Source organism: Ostrinia furnacalis, unplaced genomic scaffold (genome assembly GCF_004193835.3).
Source record: "Ostrinia furnacalis isolate ACB-3 unplaced genomic scaffold, ASM419383v2 OfSCF0635, whole genome shotgun sequence".
NCBI classification, from domain to species: Eukaryota; Metazoa; Arthropoda; class Insecta; order Lepidoptera; family Crambidae; genus Ostrinia; species Ostrinia furnacalis.
In genome coordinates this window covers 452,247-473,928 of record NW_021130874.1, presented here as the reverse complement: position 1 = coordinate 473,928, position 21,682 = coordinate 452,247, and the positions used below count along the sequence as shown (strand labels likewise).

At 41.0% G+C, this 21,682-nt stretch overlaps 1 protein-coding gene across 1 annotated transcript in view; it reads right to left on the bottom strand.

The window, feature by feature from the left end:
* Mekk1 (mitogen-activated protein kinase kinase kinase 4) overlaps positions 1 to 20,025 on the bottom strand; it is a 59,414-nt gene extending 39,389 nt beyond the window's left edge. The window contains exons 1-8 of the mRNA XM_028323322.1: positions 19,732 to 20,025; positions 13,756 to 13,893; positions 7,800 to 7,894; positions 5,842 to 5,984; positions 3,706 to 3,903; positions 2,635 to 2,795; positions 761 to 882; positions 93 to 277 (exon numbers count right to left, since the gene is read on the bottom strand). Of these exons, the coding sequence (XP_028179123.1) occupies positions 93 to 277; positions 761 to 882; positions 2,635 to 2,795; positions 3,706 to 3,903; positions 5,842 to 5,984; positions 7,800 to 7,894; positions 13,756 to 13,893; positions 19,732 to 19,814 (1,125 nt within the window). The 5' untranslated portion in view covers positions 19,815 to 20,025. The remainder of the gene's footprint in view (positions 1 to 92; positions 278 to 760; positions 883 to 2,634; positions 2,796 to 3,705; positions 3,904 to 5,841; positions 5,985 to 7,799; positions 7,895 to 13,755; positions 13,894 to 19,731) is intronic.
* Between the last annotated feature and the right edge of the window lie 1,657 nt (positions 20,026 to 21,682).

Here is a 21,682-nt window from a genome sequence, read left to right as displayed (position 1 = left end):
GCTCTAGAAGCGCTACGTAGCCACGAGTGACGCCAGCGCGCTGTAGTCACATTGTAAGGGCGTTGACCTCCTGCTGCTATGACGTCACTCACCTTGATCCGGTTCTGGAAGGGCTCGGTGGCCACGAGCGGGTGGTCCACGGTCATAGCCTTGCAGGACGGGTACAGCGCTAATGCATTGTAGTAAGCGTCGATGAGCGCGTTGACTTCTTGCATGGCTTTGCCCACGGCGTCCGTGCAGGAGCGGCAGTTGAACATCAGGCAGCCTGTGCCGTCATCTGGCAACATGATAGTATGTTATCATTTATCAAAAAATAACCAGCACCATCTGAGTTACATTATGAAGCTCCTAATAGGACCAAAATCTGTGAAACCTAGCTACGAGTGAGTACAACGAGGTCTCGAGTCTCAGCCGCATATGTAACCTGACTGAATAAGACGACCCTGCACTGCATTTTACTCTTCTACAGAACAACAAGCTCTACTTTATCACAAAAAACTTCAAAATTATAAAATCCAAAACTGTGCAAAATTAATTTTTTTCTTTTCGAATTTGTGCAGAATACTTTTCAGTCGGACTTTTCACTCAAATTGTCAAAGTTCATATCACCAAGACTAAGAAAAACTGATGATGATGATGAATTATCCAACCGATTTCGGCCATGGCGATCATTTCGACTCCCTTTCTTGGCGGCGCTAGTACGCTTGAAGATGGCTTACGTAGCCGAAATTCACGATTATGAAGGAGAAACCCAACTTACCATCTAAGTTCTCTGCCTCATCGTCCTCCCTTCCCTCGGATTCAGAATGCAAGTCCTCGCGCGATCCTGCCACCGCGCACAGCCGAGTCACGCGTGCTCGACACGGGTTCGGGTTCACGAACCTGGAGACAGGGGAATATAAAGTCAGCTGGGTTAGAGGCAGGGGAACACATGGTTAGCGGGTTGGATGACGAAAATATAAGAGCAGCTGGCTAGAAGACAAGAGAATAAAGGTTTGGAGGCAGAGGAACACAAGGTCAGATTCAGAAATTTATTTGCCTCTCCACAATGTTACAGCAGTGGACGTCATTTGGCTGAAACGAACGAGTGTTACATAGGGTAGATAGGACTTAAAGCTAAACAGATCGTTATGGACCCTGTCAGGCACTGCAATTGGAAGAGAAGTGGAACTACTCAACAGCAGGTAATATTGAAGGCAGCGAGGAACAAGATCAGCTGGTTTGGAGCAGGAGAGCACAAAGGTAGCGGGTTTGGAGACCGGGGAATACGAGATCAGCGTGTTTGGTAACGGGGAAATACAAAATCATCGGGTTTGGAGACATGGTAACACAAGTTCAATTAATTTGGAGACAAGGAAATACAGAATCAGCTGATTTGGAGACAAGGAAAATATAAGTTCAGCTGGTTTGGAAACAGTGTAACCCATGATCAGCTGGTTTGGAGAAAGGGAAGCATAAAATCAGACTCAAGGGTTACCGGTAGATCATGGTCATTTAGTAGCATAACGTTAAAAGCGCAAAATGACAAACGAATGCAGATTGTCAAAAGCGCACATTGTCAAAAGAGCAGGTAGACAAGCGTTACCGGCAGCACTCACCGGTAGCCCACGATGTTGCTGACGACCGCTGGCACGCCGTCGCGCTGCGAGCACAGGAAGGCGTCCTGCTGCGCCAGCGAGCGGCCGCCTGCAGCTGCAGCCAGCTCAGGTCCTTCAGCTCGTCCGCACCTACCCTCGCGGCACTCACCGGTAGCCCACGATGTTGCTGACGACCGCTGGCACGCCGTCGCGCTGCGAGCACAGGAAGGCGTCCTGCTGCGCCAGCGAGCGGCCGCCTGCAGCTGCAGCCAGCTCAGGTCCTTCAGCTCGTCCGCACCTACCCTCGCGGCACTCACCGGTAGCCCACGATGTTGCTGACGACCGCTGGCACGCCGTCGCGCTGCGAGCACAGGAAGGCGTCCTGCTGCGCCAGCGAGCGGCCGCCTGCAGCTGCAGCCAGCTCAGGTCCTTCAGCTCGTCCGCACCTACCCTCGCGGCACTCACCGGTAGCCCACGATGTTGCTGACGACCGCTGGCACGCCGTCGCGCTGCGAGCACAGGAAGGCGTCCTGCTGCGCCAGCGAGCGGCCGCCTGCAGCTGCAGCCAGCTCAGGTCCTTCAGCTCGTCCGCACCTACCCTCGCGGCACTCACCGGTAGCCCACGATGTTGCTGACGACCGCTGGCACGCCGTCGCGCTGCGAGCACAGGAAGGCGTCCTGCTGCGCCAGCGAGCGGCCGCCTGCAGCTGCAGCCAGCTCAGGTCCTTCAGCTCGTCCGCACCTACCCTCGCGGCACTCACCGGTAGCCCACGATGTTGCTGACGACCGCTGGCACGCCGTCGCGCTGCGAGCACAGGAAGGCGTCCTGCTGCGCCAGCGAGCGGCCGCCTGCAGCTGCAGCCAGCTCAGGTCCTTCAGCTCGTCCGCACCTACCCTCGCGGCACTCACCGGTAGCCCACGATGTTGCTGACGACCGCTGGCACGCCGTCGCGCTGCGAGCACAGGAAGGCGTCCTGCTGCGCCAGCGAGCGGCCGCCTGCAGCTGCAGCCAGCTCAGGTCCTTCAGCTCGTCCGCACCTACCCTCGCGGCACTCACCGGTAGCCCACGATGTTGCTGACGACCGCTGGCACGCCGTCGCGCTGCGAGCACAGGAAGGCGTCCTGCTGCGCCAGCGAGCGGCCCGCCACGCGCGCCTGCAGCTCCAGCCAGATCAGGTCTTTGAGCTCGTTCTGCCACACTTGTTCTTCGCGGCTTATCTACGAATATATCATCAGCAGGGCATTTAGTTTCCACTGCAGGAACGGGAACCTCTAAACCAGAGGCTAAGGGAAGATTTGACCTAACAGCTAAAGCTGGTCAGACGGGTTAGGTCGCAGTTTTTCCTTAGTCGCCTCTTACGACAATCACAGAACGAGTGGGAGTGGTCCTATTTAGTTGTGCCGCAACAACGCGCACTATAATAATCTACTGCTCTAATACCAACACCATTAATGTCATTGAGCGCTTTAAAAGATCAGAAGGAACAATCAAAAAACAATAACGGGAAGAAAGCCTACATAGTACACCATCACCACCATCAACCAAAACCTGACACTAAAGCTTTTCACTTTAAAAAGCAGCCCAAGTGTTCAGATCAAGTTTATCACACATACGGTCTCAGCGCAAGAATATTGAAGATTACACCTTACATACGTCTGCACTAGGTTTTGCCTTTTGCTTTACGCCCCACTTATACTAGAACACACACTTATAATAGTAGAAAAAAAAGAAGAGAAACATAACAGTTGAGTGATTCATATCCGTCCGCCGGCAGCCTTTATGATGAGCAGACATATTACATACGACTGGACATCTATTTACCCGTTACCTTACACCCCACATACTAAAGCCAAAACGAGCATTTAGGCCCAGAACAGACGGTGAAACGCAACTGCAACGAAACTGCAACTATGTGATGATTCTGATGAATGAAACTGAAAGTTTCAAACTGGTCGCGTCATGTGTGGTCTCTCAACGGACGCTATGGCAGAAACTTAGATGCAACTCAAAAGTAACTAGCAATTGCAGTTTCGTTGCAGTTGCGTTTCACCGTCTGTTCTGGGCCTTACAGAAGAAGAAGAAGAGAAACAACAGTTGAATGACTCAAATCCAACTCACTGCACTCACCGTCCGCCGACAGCCCTTTTCAATATTCCCCATGTTGATGAGCAGGCTGAAGGTCTTGTGGAAGGACACGCGGCTGGGAGGGACCGCCACCTCGGGCCAACGCCGACGCTCCACCTCCACGTCCTCTTCTGGTAAGCATTCCGCGTCGCGGCACTTCAGACGGGAGGTCAGAGACATGAAGCGGTTGCATGACTCCACCTGGGAATGACAATTTGTTATCAGTAATCTTGGTTTTCCAACCCAGCTGGAAGACGACGCGTGGGCAGGCCTCCTACTAGGTGGACCGACGATCTGGTGAAGGTCGCGAGAAGAGCCAGAATGCGGGCAGCGTAGGACCGTTCATTGTGGAAAACCTTGGAGGAGGCCTTTGTCCAGCAGTGGACGTCATTTGGCTGAAACGAACGAACGAAAGAATCTTCATTTTACAATACTCTTTCGTTGCCAAAGATTACCTACTTATAAGCCTCAATACATTTTAAAACGCAAAACACATGAGGTTTGTGACGTTTCAGCTCGGAATGACAACTTCTCAAAATGACAACCGGGGCGTAAAATGTCCACTTCTCTAAATGACAACTTCTTAAAATGTCAACTTCGCTAAAAGACAACTTCTCATAATGTCTATTTCTCACAATGACAAATTCACATTTGGTCTACTTCGCATAATGTCAACTACTTGTTGATATTTTATTTTCATTATTTCTAGAGTTGTAGTTCTTCTAGAGTTGTCATTATGTGAATTTGACCAAATGCGAATTTGTCATTGTGAGAAATAGACATTATAAGAAGTTGTCTTTTAGCGAAGTTGACATTTTAAGAAGTTGTCATTTCGAGAAGTGGACATTTTGCGCCCCGGTTGTCATTTTGAGAAGTTGTCATTCCGAGCTGAAACGGTTTGTGATCTGGCCAGGCCTGGCTCACTCCGCGCGGTACGTCCGATAATTACCTACAGCGAAGCGCCCCGCCGGCGGGTATTATATCAGTCGAGTGTCACGCGCGCGCCCGTCAGGACGCTGGCGTGCGTTGTAGTACCTAATTCTATGATCGAAGTATTATTTAAAAATTGATATAAAGAGAAAGAAATATTATTGTGCGGTATTCGGGTGTTTAAATTCGAAAAGAAATCTACCGGATTTATCTTTTTTTTCGCTTCCCAAAGATGCTGAAAGGTATGTTGGCCATGTAGGTAATCAATAATTCTTAGGATAGTATAGGAACCTAACCTACCATGACTACTGCTCAGAATGCGTTCGTTCGTTTCAGCCAAATGACGTCCACTGCTGGACAAAGGCCTCTCCCAAGGTTTTCCATAATGAATGCATACTTACCTACATACGTACCTCATTACAAATAAGTAGATTAATTATTTTTTCACTAGACAGCAACCCTAACAGCGTAAGAAGAGTTCAGAGGCACGCGATAGAAAGAGACAAAACTTGTAGGTGAATAAAATTGTAGGTACGTAGTGCTGTGCGAGCTGAATTCCACTGTATCGCGTCGTAGCAAGACTCGCATTTATTTAAATCGTCTTGCGGAGTAATCCTTCTGTACCTGTACTATTACTTATTCTGTGATCTGGCATCGGGAAGCGTATGGGTTACTGTATGGCATGATGCATATAATATCGAACGTTAAAGAAATTTGAGAACACTCCTGGTACAGCTTCAGTGTGTTTTGCGACTTAATAGGGAATCAAAATCACGAATCCAGCAAATTCACAACACAATTCACCATTTTTTTAACACCTCAATGACATGACATTAAGAAATGCTGGAGTGTTGTGTTGTCACAGGCTGTAGAAGTTCTCCAACATAACCTAGAGCGATTAACAGGCCAGTTTTAACTTACCAAGGTAGGTACCGCAGGCGCCGGGCCGACGGGCGAAGGCAGCGACTCCGCCCGGTGCTCCCGCTGGCTCATGTCTTGCTTCCAGTCCCTCGCCTCTCGCAACTTCAAGCTGACCCGCTTCCTGAGTCGTTCTGGAACGATCCAACTCACCAAGGTAGGCACAGCAGGCGCCGGGCCCACGGGCGAAGGCAGCGACTCCGCTCGGTGCTCCCGCTGGCTCATGTCTTGCTTCCAGTCCCTCGCCTCTCGCAACTTCAAGCTAGCTCGTTTCTTAAGCCGTTCTAGAACGATCCAACTCACCAAGGTAGGCACAGCGGGCGCCGGGCCGACGGGCGAAGGCAGCGATTCCGCCCGGTGCTCCCGCTGGCTCATGTCTTGCTTCCAGTCCCTTGCCTCTCGCAACTTCAAGCTGGCTCGTTTCTTGAGCCGTTCTAGAACAATACAACAGCTCTTGTTACTGTCGTGAGGATTCCAACAACTGAGAACAACACAGGACTAACAGCTTACCCCCAAAGCACAGGATCATACTTTTGTACGAACATTCAGGTCGATTCAATACCTGCGATGTCTTATCCAAACTTGACATAATTACAGAAAGTAAATTCCAGCAAATAACACACCGAGGTTTCTTAAAATCACAATTCTAAATACATAGTGCCATATGTACGCGAATTACAGAAGAAGAAATTTAACTGTACATACGCCACGTTTTATTTTTCGATTGTGCTCAGTCGAACAACACGACTTTCACTCTTCAATGAAATAGTAATACAAACGTCAATGTTTATTGGACCGACATTCTATTAAAAACTTCCTAATTGGCCCTTATCGTAAACAGGAATTATTTATTACAAAAATCGATAGACACAAACAGAGGTAAGGAAATTGAAAACATCACTGACGGAGTTTGTTAGGGAAGTAACTAAATGGTAATTAGGAAATTATTACTTTTAGGCCGCAGCCTCGAGTTTAGCGGGGCGGGAGCGGCGGCGGCGCGGGAGCGGCAGGATCTTATGCGTAAAATCAAATAGACCGGTTCTCGAAAACAGCGGCGCGGGAGCGGGCAACGAGCGGGCAGCGCACTCCTTCTTTTGCCCACAATAAATCGAGCGTTAGGAATAAATTTGAATCGAAATAAAATTGTCGCCGTTGTTCAGACATTTCGTTTGCGAATAAAAACAAATATCTCGACAACACAACCCCGAACACAACACTTCGCCGCTAAAGCGCCGCGCGAGCTGCCCGCTTGTTTCGAGAACGGGTCTGCGTTGCCCGCCCCGCTCCAGCGCCGCCGCCGCTCCCGCCCCGCTGCCCGCTAAACTCGAGGCTGAGGCCTTATACTTCCTTTACTACAGTGCTAGCGCTATAACATAGGTCTAGCGGTTATAACTGAGTGAGTGCCTGAGGTATGGGACCGGCACGAGAGGATGTTTTTGTGACGGTCAAACGTCAGCGAGACTTCAGATCTCCTTCATATTTGCTATCACATCATAATACACTGGTCATCATAAAAATCGACCCACCCGCGACAAGCACTTTCAAACGTATGCATCCCCACTTCCCACCAATATTAATATACTATATTACCATTTAAAAGCCTAGTTCTTAACTTCATTTCATTAAAGGAAAGGTTTTTACCCCAAAAATGTGTCTGTAGAAGAATCCAGAGTCACTTCTTCAAAAAATAGGTAGTTAGGTTATAAACAATAATACTGTAAAGTTACATCAAAATCCGTCCAGTAGTGATCGCGTGAAAGAGCAACAAACATCCAGACATCCAAACTTTCGCATTTATAATATTAGTTGGATAATAGTGTCAACCACTCAACAAAATACTACTTCCTTCTCGTGTATTTGTTTGCAAACTATTACTATAATAACGTACTAAATATAAATAAGTATACGTGGATATCTGTTATTGTCTTTCTTGCATAGTATTAAGAGTTACATTTTTCTATCATAACGAAATAAACGCAACACATGACAAGACAACCCTAGCGCGACGGCCGAGCGTGCGAGCGAGAGAGGTATGCAAAGCGAGGTACATACATGAGTTTACCTTCTGTTATATTTTGTGGTTAAGCTCTGTAACCTATAATAATAATTTCGGTCTGTTCTGGCCAGAAGGTGGTGAAGCCTGATGGACACCCACCCAGGGTAAGAGTGGGGTCGTCTATTCTACTCTACCAGTCCACCCCACGGTTTCCATATTGTTTCTTTTAATAATCTATTTATTGTTCACAAACCTGGCACCACCGGCGCCGACTCGGACTTCAAGATGCTGTCGGAGCCGGTTCTCTTCACTCGGACCGCCTGCTTCTGCACAAACTGATCGGTGTTCCTGAAGACAAATACCAAGATTTATTTATTAATGTTTACAAAAAAGACAACCAACATTTTAACCCCCCGGCAGAAGGAAGAAGCATGACGCGTGTATCAATCAATGCCATGGTCAATCAATTTAGATTCGTTCGTTCGTTTCAGCCGAAAGACGTCCACTGGTGGACAAAGGCCTCCCCCAAGGATTTCCACAAAGACCGGTCCTGCGCCGCTCGCATCCAGGCACCTCCCGCGACTTTCACCCATCAATTTAGATTAATTATGGAAAACGATGGAAATCAACAAGATCTGACTACCAGAAATTGTTACACAAACCACATTAAAATATTTTGTAAGAATTTTTAACCATCTCAAACTAAAGTCAAGTTCATACATTCAACGCGTGAAAAAATAAATAATCACGCCTATTATTTATTTTTTATTTACTTTGTTTCACACATTTTTTGCTCTAGTGTCGTGTTACGGCATATAGATTGTGAAGCCGTAACGCATTTGCTATTGTGCCTTGATATCATCATTCAGCCGATACAACTAGCTAGACGATGACTAAGCCATTTTTACAACTTGGCTATAATACACGTACCCGTTCATCAACTAAACACTTACCAAATTTTCTTAATTGACTTTAAACCTTCGCCCAAGGGCATAAAAGTCAAAATTCGTCATTTTGAAATAGGATAAGCAGCTGCCGACGCTCTATACAATGGTTTGGCAAATTTAAAAATACATTAAATGGGCGGACATGCTGTATCCGGTATTCTGTTCGGTTTCTATGAGTTTTTTCAGCACTAGCAGGTTGTCTCTAAGCAGTTTATTTTGATTCGATAAATTGCAAGTAATTGTAATAGGCGACAGAAGTTTAATAATATAACTGAACCGAAATAGTGACCTATAAGCATTCCTCGCAAAGTAATCATCGAAATAAGTGACCTAAAGCATTCCTCGCAAAGTAGTCAATGTGTTGCCGAATTTATCCCAACGTTTGCGAAAATTTTATTAAATCTAGAGATGTAGGTTAGTCCCTTAACTGAACGCAGTCAGATATTATGTAAAATTATAGGTAATCTTGAAGGGAAAACGAGGTTTTTGCGCATGATTTTGCATTCATTCTCACATGAAAACCAAAAATATGCACATAATGATGATCAAAATTAGCATGTTTATTGGCAAATCAAAGTAATTACAATGTGATTATACTACACTTTAGCATAACTAACCCGTGATAAGCCTGGCTCATTCAAATTCAAACGAGTCGCTGATAACGGGCGTACACAAACACAAGTGTCTGTTATCACTGCAGAGATAATGCCACGCCAACGACGCCTTAATCGCTCGGTAACAGGGGCGGTAATCCTCTGCACGATTACGGCAACAAAATATATGTAGTTATTTAAGTTATTAACATACTAGGAAGTTGAGATAATTGACACTACAATATCAAGGTGTAATGGCTATTGCGGATAATGAGAGATCCTTGCGGTTGATTTACAAGTTTAATTTTTTATTTTTTTATGCATAAAGAGGCAGGTATTTGACCACAATCGCACCTGATGTTAAGTGGGATGCAGTCTATGGTACATATCTGCCCTACAAGTGCCTATTCACTCTCGCCTTGAAAATGACCGGATTATAGTCTTCGGGAAAGACAGCAGCAGACATCGATTGAATCCTTGATCACGGAGTAAAGCAACTTCTTTTCAGCGACTTATGTAGATGATGAGTTACCATCTATCTTTTATAAACAAAAATTATATGTTCACCGTTAGTCAGTTTGCAGACCTGTGACTAAGACTGCAGGTAACCCGGTCTAAATGCCAGGCTAACAAAAGGTAAGATACCTGGACCCAGAACGCTTGCTTAATTGTTTGCTGTTTTAGGGATTTTATATGTCCCAAAAATTTATCTAAGCTTGCACTACCATAACCTCACCTTCAGTACGATACTTATATTGGATGGCAACTAAAAGTGTCGCAAGAAAAATAAAATTATCATCATCAATTTAAAATGCCTATTTAAAGTAAGTGTGAGTAGGCAAGGTAAAGTTCAATCACGTTTGTCTTTGACTTTTTTGTCACCTTTTCTTACTTAATATTATGTAATTTGAAGTTATGATCAGGCGGTTATATGAGTTTAAACTATCGTAAATTATCTGATTTTAATACCAATTTCTTCATTATCTTCCAAAATCAATTCAATTAACTCACTCAATTTAAAGTAACTGACTCGGTGAACGACCAACGTCGTACCGCCTACGTTTTCAGTAATAATATACGATTCTAATAGTGAAAGAATTTTTAAATCAACCCAGTAGTTTCGGAGCCCATTGAATACAAACAGACAATCAAATCTTTTCTTATTAAAATATTAGTGTAGATGACAATTCGAAATTGTAGAACTCTAACGTTAAGCCGAGGTCGTCGGCCATGTTTAGGAATATAGATGTTAGCGACCTAACCTTGAACAAGCCTGTGATGACTGCAAATACGCAAGCTAATATTTGAATTCTCCAGTTTAACGACATGTGATATTTTTGCTACTGGTTGAATAAATAACTCACGATTTTATCAAACTCAGGAAAATCTCGCTAAGATTATATCTTGCATTCTTGGTGTATTTGCAGAACTAGCTTCTATCGCGGCTTTTCCCGCGTGGAAATTAGCCATCTGCAGAGTTTCTAACAACGTCTCACGTTTTTCTTTCTACGTGAGAAATGGTAAGTTACCCATTGAAACTTACATTTTCTACTTATGTACAAGTACCTCCTTCAAGTTTACCACAAGGACAGAATTACATTCTCATCTACACTTAACATTATAAAGAGGAGGGATTTGATTGTTTCTGGAGGCTCCGAAACTACTGGACCGATTTGAAATATTCTTTCACCATTAGAATCCTTAACCTTATCATAAAATATTTTTTATACTCCGCCATTTTCCGAATGTTACACCTCATGTCACACATTAATTGATTGGACTATACGAAGTCCGCGGGCCAGCTAGTTTATAATATTATTAGGGTCAAGCATAGTATTCACTACGATACAAACGTTCCTCGACACGTGACGGNACTCCTTCTTTTGCCCACAATAAATCGAGCGTTAGGAATAAATTTGAATCGAAATAAAATTGTCGCCGTTGTTCAGACATTTCGTTTGCGAATAAAAACAAATATCTCGACAACACAACCCCGAACACAACACTTCGCCGCTAAAGCGCCGCGCGAGCTGCCCGCTTGTTTCGAGAACGGGTCTGCGTTGCCCGCCCCGCTCCAGCGCCGCCGCCGCTCCCGCCCCGCTGCCCGCTAAACTCGAGGCTGAGGCCTTATACTTCCTTTACTACAGTGCTAGCGCTATAACATAGGTCTAGCGGTTATAACTGAGTGAGTGCCTGAGGTATGGGACCGGCACGAGAGGATGTTTTTGTGACGGTCAAACGTCAGCGAGACTTCAGATCTCCTTCATATTTGCTATCACATCATAATACACTGGTCATCATAAAAATCGACCCACCCGCGACAAGCACTTTCAAACGTATGCATCCCCACTTCCCACCAATATTAATATACTATATTACCATTTAAAAGCCTAGTTCTTAACTTCATTTCATTAAAGGAAAGGTTTTTACCCCAAAAATGTGTCTGTAGAAGAATCCAGAGTCACTTCTTCAAAAAATAGGTAGTTACGCTTGAGCCAACTTTTATGGCTATAAAACTGTTAAGTTGGGATTAATCGCTATCCATCTGTTAAAGAGGACACGTGAGATCATTATTTGGTTTTATAACCATAAAAATTGGTCTAATTGATCCCAGAGGTGAGCCCAAAGTGAGGTCTTTTTTCAAGTTTTTCAAGTCACATTTATTGTATACGTTAATCATTTATTAGGAAATTCAATGTGTTTTTCTTTAAGGATATTTATTGGGCTTTCAAATAACACCAATGTTGTTGGGGCACCATGATTGTGTCAGTAGAAACGAGTTTTTCTGTAAGACGTAGGTGGGTCGATTTTTGTGATGACCAGTGTGTGTCAATGTTAACCCTCCCGTGCCGCTCCCATACCTCAGGCAATGACTGAGTTAAGCCACAAAATATAACAGAAGACAAACTCCATACTAAACGCGCTCGAGCCACGCACACATAGACAGACACCGCTCGAGCAAGACTTGCAANAAATGTTACTTGGGCGGGTGTCACGTCAGACGTCGCCAGACATTTTACTTGTCTCGCAAAATGTTGACTTTCCTATTCCTCGTAGGTACTAAATAATATTGTAAATGCGGAAGTTAGTTAGTAGCAGTAGGTAGAAGTTTGTTAGCAACTAGGTTCGCTCATTCGTTACTTTCGGCCAAATGACGTCCACTTATGGACAAAGGCCTCCCGCAAGGTACTTAACTTACTAACAACTAGGTACTTCACTCAAAAATATTAGATGGAACTTTATAATGTTGTGCTACTATCAATGCAACAGATCGTAATATTCACAATGCATAACACACAGACAAGTCTACGCAATGACTCATTAATGAATTCACTTTAATGGGACTTCCCATTAACATTTTACGACAGTAATTTCAATTAATATAACATTTTCTAACATTGAACATGTACTTACGAACATGTCGGCTCATGAATGTATAATATAATCAAGCAAACATTACTATGGTGGTTAGTTTAATCTTATCAGTAAATCTGACATAAAACTGTCTGCCATTTGTGTCTGTTTGAGTAGGTAATGACCAGCCCGGTTGAAGGACGTATAGAATATTACTGAAGCTATTATGTTCTACAATAAAATGTTACTCGTTTACTATCAAAATATGTGGCAAATCATAGCTCCTAACAATAAAAACAAAAAACTGTTTAATTAGTATCTATAACGTAAACAAAAAACCAATAACAAACATGGCCACTGCACAGTTTTGTACAAAATAATAACAATAATCTACTTCCTTCATTGTTATTCAATCTCAACTGTTTGGATCTGACATAATTCTGTCTGACATAGCATCATGCTTTGACCATTCGATTAACCAAAATCCCCTAGGTTTTCTCAACACCGGTTCCACTCTCGATTTCTTATCAGAGGTTAAACAAGAGCTTAATGCAGTGCATGTTGGTTTATAATCGCACTCAAGGGGTCTATAAATAGCTACGCCATTACTTTTCAAGGCCTTCAAGTGACGAATTAAAAAGATTACTTTTTGGGCAAGATCGCCATCACAGATCGCATCACACCTTTTGGGTGAGAATTTTATCAAGGGTACAAAAATATTATGAAGGTCACCTCTACCTCTGAGTTAAAATTTCTGAGAGTTATTAATTTTTTCATGCATTGACCCAATAAAGGTTTGGCCAAACCTATGCGCGCAACCCGCGTGCACGATTGCGAAGGCGATGGCGATCATACTGATTTCTACTGATCGCCATTAAGTCTTCAAGCCTAAGCCAACCGCCTCTGTGGTCTAGTGGTAAGACCACCTGCTTCAGACGCAGAGGTCCCGGGTTCGATTCCCAGTGGGGGCAGATTTTTCTGTTCGGTTTGGTTGGTGGTAGGGCTTGTTCCAAGTCCGCCTGGCTAGCTACCACCATCTTACCTAAGTCTGTCGCCATAACAACAATGTTAACAGCATTGTTATGTTCCGGCAGTTAGAGGTAAGATAGCCAGTTCCTCCGTGGTAGAGGATTTCGGGTGAAGCTCGCTTCCACCTTGGGCCTGATCATCACTTACCATCAGGTGAGATACAGGCCAAGAGCTTCCTCGTTGTGGATAAAAAAAAGCCCAACCCAAGCAGGTAATCGGCAATGGTTCGGCAGTTCACTTTGAACTAATTGACAAAAGTTAACTACGACTTCGAGCTCGAGCTCACCTCTTGATCTCCTTGCTCCTGATCCTGGAGCGCGGAGGAGTGGTCCCGAGCAGGTCGGCCTCGGAGCCGTCTCCTCCGTCGGCCAGCAGGAAGCTGGAGGAGAGCCGCGGGTTCCTGATGACCACGTCATTTTGGTCTCTGGAACAATCACATTTTTACTTTAAGAACTGGCTTTTTTTGAATGAAATGTGAATTTAATAAATGGTAGGATTCTTGCATATTTAAAGAAAGTTACGCGGAAACAGCTGAATCTTTTTTGATAGAGAAAAGATAAAACAGGCTCGCTCTTGTCGCGAAAGTATCTAGACACGCGACGAAGACTTTGATGGCTATAGGGATTACGAATTAAGTTACTTCTTCTTTCTATCTTTACCAAATGAGGATGCATTGGCACAGGAAAAGGGCTTATTGCAGCCTTCAGTACGCTTGTTTTGATGCATGTAATCAACATTGTTGGCGTGATCGTAAACGCGTATTTAATTAGTTGCTCTACTGGTCCTGTATGATCTTCAACCGGTTTCTCTCGATTTTGACTCGGCCAATAATATTTAATAATTTTACTATAGAAACGAGGAAAACAGTTCAATAACCTAGATACCTACTTTCAAAAACTACAGCTAGAATGATGACGTTAACATAGGGCTTTTTTAAACGTACTACAAATGTAGAAACTATATTATTGATGTCGAAACAATCGGCTTCAAAAAATTGCATTTTTTGAATAAATATTTAATTACTGTTGAAACCCTTTAGGGACTTTCGGAGTAATCTAGGCTTATCCAAGATATAAGACAGTAACTATTAACAACCATAAGATAGTGTTTAGTGGTAATCTTAGAAATAATGATGAAATTATGAGAAAATAGTAAGAATCGTATTCTGAAAGTCAACAATGAGTTGCCTCAATCTTGTTTAACAAGACATACACAAGGTCAGTCAATGGCTTTATGTTATTTTTGGGTTTTTCGTCGACAGGAGTACGCCCACTGGTTATCATAAAGAATTATGGATTTTCCAATACAAAATATTTGAAGAAAATACGGAGAAATAGGAATCAGACGAAAGAATTTAGCATATCTAGATCACAATCAGGCTTAATACATCATTCTGAATTTTTTGATTGAGTAAGCCTGATTAAAATAAAATCGGAAATCAATGACTTGTCCACCTGCCATTCCTCAGAAGATTCCCCGACCTACCGGATCTGATAAGTGATGATAACGCAACCAAACTCAATGACTCATTGAAAAGCATTTCGCGAGCATCTGAATTGCAAATACCTATCAAAGCTACTGTGTACGTGCCGAAATGGAAAAACTAACACTGTTCCTAAAATGTGGAGTCTCACGTTTATGTAGTGATTTTTGTGGTTGAGTGAATACACCTATTGTAGTTTCAACTTCACTCGCGGGAATTTCGTTCTGGTGTAAATAAATATCTGAAACTCAGAAGAATACATCGATCGATCATCGAGTATCAAAACTCTTATTTTGAAGATGCCGATGTTCCTCACAAGTTTCTTTCAAGTGATAAAAGGCATGGGTCAGTCTAACTCATAAGAAACTTCAAAATACAAATACCTCATAAGAAACTTCAAAATACAAGACAAATAGTCGGCCGTTTGGTGTAGTGGTTCAGAACGGACTACTATGCCGAGAGGTCCCGGGTTCGATTCCCGGCCGGGCAGAAATTGAAATGATGAATTTTAATTTCTGTGACGGGTCTGGGTGTGACTATGTATAATATTTATGTATTTAAAAAAAAAGTATATAAGTAGTATATCCGTTAAGCTTAGCACCCATAACACAAGCATTAAGTTGCTTACTTTGGGGCTAGCTGGCGCTGTGTGAAATTGTCCAAAGATTTATTATTTATTTATTTATTTTTACCTACCTATGTAAGAAGAAATTCGTCATGTTGATAGAAATTCCTACAACTATTTATAATTACTTTCACAAACGCAATACAATAGGATTTTTCTAGCATTTACAAACGTGTCTTGAAAGTGTGAACTTGGGTTACCTGGTCACAGAAGTTATTTAAATTTTAGGGCGTGAGTAACACGTGATGAGAATTTTAAAAAGCATCTCAAGCCGTCCGTCAGAATGACTCTATAATCTACTTTACTGTTTTTTTTATCCACAACGAGGAAGGTCTTGGCCTGTATCTCACCTGATGGTAAGTGATGATCAGGCCGAAGGTGGAAGCGAGCTTCACCTGGAATCCTCAACCGCGGAGGAACTGGCTATCTTACCTCTAACTGCCGGAACACAGCAATGCTGTTAACATTGTTGTTATGGCGACAGACTTAGGTAAGATGGTGGTAGCTAGCCAGGTGGACTTAGAACAAGCCCTACCACCAACCAAACCAAACAGAAAAATCTGCCCCAACTGGGAATCGAACCCGGGACCTCTGCGTCTGAAGCAGCTGGTGGTCTTACCACTAGACCACAGAGGCAGTTAAGGAGGTTGTACATTATCCTAAATCTTGATTACAATTAACCAAATGATGTTTCTGATGAAGTGAGCTTATCAAGAAGTATCATCTTTGGTTGCAGTGAAGTGAATTTCATAAATTAGAATTCCTGCAAGTTTTAGGACTGTTCCTTAAGAAAATTCGCTAAATTTCGAGTAAACACAGCAACGCGAATAGTGAACAACGACATCACAACATAAAATAAGCTACACCAACATGAAAAGTTCTGGATCTGTGAAAAATTATGAGAAAATGTCGCCGCAATGAAAGAAGCTTTACTATTCAGTTCCAGCTGGGTTCCAGCTAATGGTCTCGGTTCCCTATATCAGTATCTTGGTCTCGACAGAACGACTCCACAGATCTTTCATATGGGCATATGGTATGACTCGTCATTTCACACCGGCGCGCGACGACGTGTTTACTGACGATCGCACATTTTCAGAAATGCCGAAGTAAAATGCATAGTCATTTCAGTATTCTCAATTTATCATAGTTGCTAATCAGCTGATGGTTCAACAGTCCAAATGCGACGTGGCTTTTCTTCGATGCGACTAATTCGTGACCCGACCGTGAACTCTAAGCGTATAATATTTTTATCAGCTATCTTGTGTGACCTGTTGAGTCACCGATTGAGGCATAAATGTACACATTGAGACATACTTTGGCTCTAATAACATTAGGGATTTAAAAAAAAAAGCAATCAAATATTTATAAAAGCGATTGACTGACTCACTCATGTTACATTACGAAATCTCAGAAACTACAAGTGCTAGGAGTCTCAAATTATGCATGGGGGTTCCTTTTAGGACGTAGGTCCTCACTAAGAACGGATTTTACGAAACTTCACACCTAAGGGGGGTAAAACGGGATCCATGCGTACGAAGTCACGGGCGGCCGCTAGTTTACTAATATATTTCTTCTGATAGAATTAGCTCAAATCATATTACATTTTCAGGTTTTGTTAAAATATTAGAAGTTTCTATAAAGTTCAATGTAATAAAAAATTAATTTAAACCTAAACATTTTCATGTGTTTAATGTGTAGGTTACCACAGTTTTTTTTTACACTTATTAGTTCTCTTCTAGATATCATACTGCAAAACTATGTCAATCATAATACAATGAATTGTGAATTGTGTTGCCAAAAAATAAACACAATCCTAAATATTTGAGTAGTCCACTTGCAAACTCTACTGTGTTAACAATTATTAAGTATGTTACAACAACACAAAATTTTCAAATTCGCAATATTATCGTCAGCGGAATTAACTGGTGGACAATTAAAAGATATTGTTTTGAGTTTTCAATAACTCAATCTATAAATTATATTACTTTCTGCTCTTAAATTGTTGTTTGTAAATAATTATAATAACAAAACCCTTGGAGTATTGGTACCGCGATTATCAGAGAGCACTCATGGAAATGTAGCGTATAATGACTAGACACCGTGATTACAATGCTGCCTTATCAGATACGGTTTAATGCATTCATTGAGTGCTAAATTTCAATATTGGATACTAAGGAATTTACACTAAATAAATGCTTTTAATGGCAAAAGGGCAAATACTTAAGACAGAGTGAGAAATAATATTCAAGACGTAAATAAAATAAAATAAAAAATATTAAATCAATTTTGACCAGTATTTTGGCGCTTAAGAACATCAAAAATTAAAAAAGGTAGCCCATTACATGTCTCCTTATCTTTTGCGCCCTACCAGCGTTTCGAGACAAACCTAAGCCATATAGTAGGAAAATATCCAAGCATCAATAAAAACTTTTAATGGCAAAGCCACAGTCATTAAGATATTGTTTACAAACTTGTTAGGGCATTTCTCCACTAAATGGAAAATCGCTGTCCCAAGCTAAATTTGTGTAGTAAACCTTAAAATTTCTCAGGTTTTTGTATCAATACCGACATAGAATTAGGTATTCTTAGCATGACATAGCATATTTAGTAATTTAATCATGGAATATTCGAATAAATAACCTCAAACGTCTCAAATCACAGTCCCCTGGTACGTCCCTTTTCCAGAATTACACATATTGTTACAAATGTTTATTATATTGCTGTTGATATTTGAATAAAAAATATCCAAATACATTAACAATAACAGTTAGCATCTTAATTCATCACAAACAATGTTTACAATATAATTTTAATCAAAATATCCTTCTGAGAATGCTGTCTTCAAATTATTAAAACATTCCCCTGTNACGCTGCGTTTTACGGTACACAAGGTGGACCGACGACATTATAAAAGTAGTAGGAAGGCGCTGGACGCAGGCCGCTACGAATCGATCAACATGGAAGTCTTTGAGGGAGGCCTATGTTCAGCAGTGGACGTCCTATGGCTGAATTGATGATGATGATAATGAAGTTTATTACTTTTTGTATTTTTTTGGTTCTGTTTTAAAAGGCAGGATACTACATTTTTGATTATTATAAAGACTGACTTTAGTGTCATACAATTTAAGTCTTAACACTTAATTGCTCGTTAAGTTTAATGCTACTGTTATTAGGCTTAAGAAAAGTCATTATAAATTAGTAATATTTGTTTTAATAATAATATTTTTTGTTTCAAAAACTTACATATTTTTATAATGGCAAAGAAAAATAAAGAGTTTGTTTACTCAAAGAAAAATACTAATTGTTTTTTGTCCATAACACATTCCCCTGGGTGGTTGCAACAGTCCCCTGTCGCAATTTTGCGAAAAATCGCCAATAACTCAAAAACTAAGAAGAAAATGTGTGGGCTTTTTTGAGATATGTATTTAAATTGCTATTGCCCTGAATTTCGTTAACAAAATTTCTCAACATTTAATAAAATTACTTCAGGACAGCCTTGTATGGACGATTTTCCAAATAGCAGAGAAACACCCGTTAATTAACTGTTTAATGAATTCTAATGGTGCTTCTAACTTATCTAGGTTATTGATTAAGAACTACCTACTTAAAAGTTTGGTGTTGTTGTACTTAAGTGTTTAACTACGTGATTGTAAATGAAATGTCGGACAATGTAAATCCAGTTCTTAGCCAACGGCTAAGTTATCGGCTAGTTCTTTCTTGTTTGTAACAAGATGCTAGGTGTCATAAAAGAAGATGCTAGGGTTAGAAATGGCAATAATCATCTTGTCTTCAGTAATAATAATTATTATTTTCTACAATATAGTAAACAACACTAAAACATTTTGGAAGTATTTTGTGACTTATTTTTATTGAATTACACTAAAATAAAAAAATATGTCTCTCGCTTCAGATTAGAATTGGATCTACAGAGGAAATCATTTAATTTCCAAAAATGTGATTGAATTCTAAATATCGATTGTGCAATGAGGGTCAAACCCGTACGTTTGAAAACACAACATAACCAACATCCTCCTACAAGTGACCTAACATTTTTTCCAAAGATAACAACTTGCACACATAATTTTTTAACGTGACGCAGTTCCTCCAAGCTAGGCAAACAAAGACGCAGTGCTCGTGTAGATGTATTTGCTTACAAGTCATCATCCGAATCGTGGCCGGAATCTGGTTTATAAGGAAGGTTGATGCTCCGGTAGTTCTCATCAGCAATCGAATCCATTATCACAGAAATCCGATGTAAATTCCCGCTTCAGAATGATCACATGACACGGCAGCGTATCACACACCGAACCTCAAAACCTCCCACAAACACCGTAAAACTGTATTCCAGGAGCTGGATCAGTAAAACACTCATTTTAGGCACACAAAATAACCATTTTGGTGAGAATCTAAACTTTTTACGTAGCACACAGAAACCGGCAATGAGCGAATGAAATGAATGAAACTATAATGAAAGACCTATCTACTATGACAGCTGTCATTTATTATGAAAGTAGTGCTGTACAAAAACATCATTAATTTGTCGATTATGATTTATTATATCTTATAAATAAAAAAAATCTGTTTTTAACTTTTGACTGCTTCTATTTATCAGTATCTTCTTCTATTTTTCAGTTCTAAAATCAGCTCTAAATAAATATTTAGAGCTGATTTTAGAACTGAAAAATAAGTTTGGCACATTGAAAGTTTCAGTATGGGAAATAATATATTAAAATGACAAGTTTATTCTTCAGTTTCAATTATTTGTAGTTAGATTTGACTTAAAATATAAAAATCGCGTTAATTTACTTAAAGAATTAAGTACATAACATTTAAGAGATTGGTAAGATAATGTGAAAAATGTCTGTCTCGCTCACGCCTCGACCACGCTTCCAGTGTTATTATTAGGGGGCGTCCATTAATTACGTAAGACATTTAGGGGGGGGAGGGGGTCAAGAAAAACCTCACTAAATCTCACGTAGGGGAGAGGGGGGATCTTGACAAATATCACGTAATTTTTTTCAGCAAGAAAAGTCAAATTGCGAAAAAACTGGATTATTTTAAATCAAAAATAATATTTTAATATTAAAAAATATTTAAATTAAATCCTAATCGAACCATTTACATTGAAAAAATATATTTTAAGAAATCTCACGTGAGATTGTGGGGAGGGGAGGGGGTCTGGAAAAATCTCACCAAATCTCACCAAGGGGAGCGGGAGGGTTGAAAAATTGCCAAAATTGTCTCACGTAATTAATGGACGCCCCCTTACTTACTTAGCTAACTTAGACCATTTTAATGCAACATTTCAAGTAATTTTGAGTTCTAATAAGTGTTACATTATCTTACGTAAATAGTGCTAGCGACGCGTGTGTCCATAAATTGCCAATTTTGGGAGAAAATTTTAAGTAACTTTATTTAACTTTTTTTTTGCATTAATAGGATCACTATCAACAACTCATTACCCAGAATTTTTTTTTTCGGTGTTAAAATTTTAGTGGTGTATGTTGTATATCTAATTAAGCTAAAGCTACTAAGTAACTTTCAAAGTAATCTATCGTAAAGTAGTTTTTAGCTTAGATCAGACGTTTCAAGATGATTCCAGACATAATAATAACTATAGCCTGACCAGGAACATAAAAACCCTGGCATAGAGGCGCGTCAATTGCATTTGATAGTGCAACACTGAGTACAGTCGTACCTGTGTTAAATTAATAGGCTAACTTTATGTATCAGGATTCAGGATTACGAGCTAATTTGATATTTTCATAAATTAACGAAAAAATATTATTATAGGTAACCTGGTTTAAATAAATTAAATGAAACCATCAATCGAGCTAGTGGGATTTATTTTATTATTCATCAATAATCAAATTCAGAACTTGAATATTCAACTGCAATGTCTGCTCATGAACGCTTAAAACTCGGTACTTCTTTCCCAATTCCATAAAATTCAACACTTAGAAAGTGACAAAAATTTTTAAAATAGGTAGTTGAAACAAACCACAGCTAATTTTCATAGTGGACTGTACTATACGATAAACATGTCAGTCAATTTGACAACCTTTGTCGGAAACATTATTCAATGAAAATATTGTCCAAACCTTA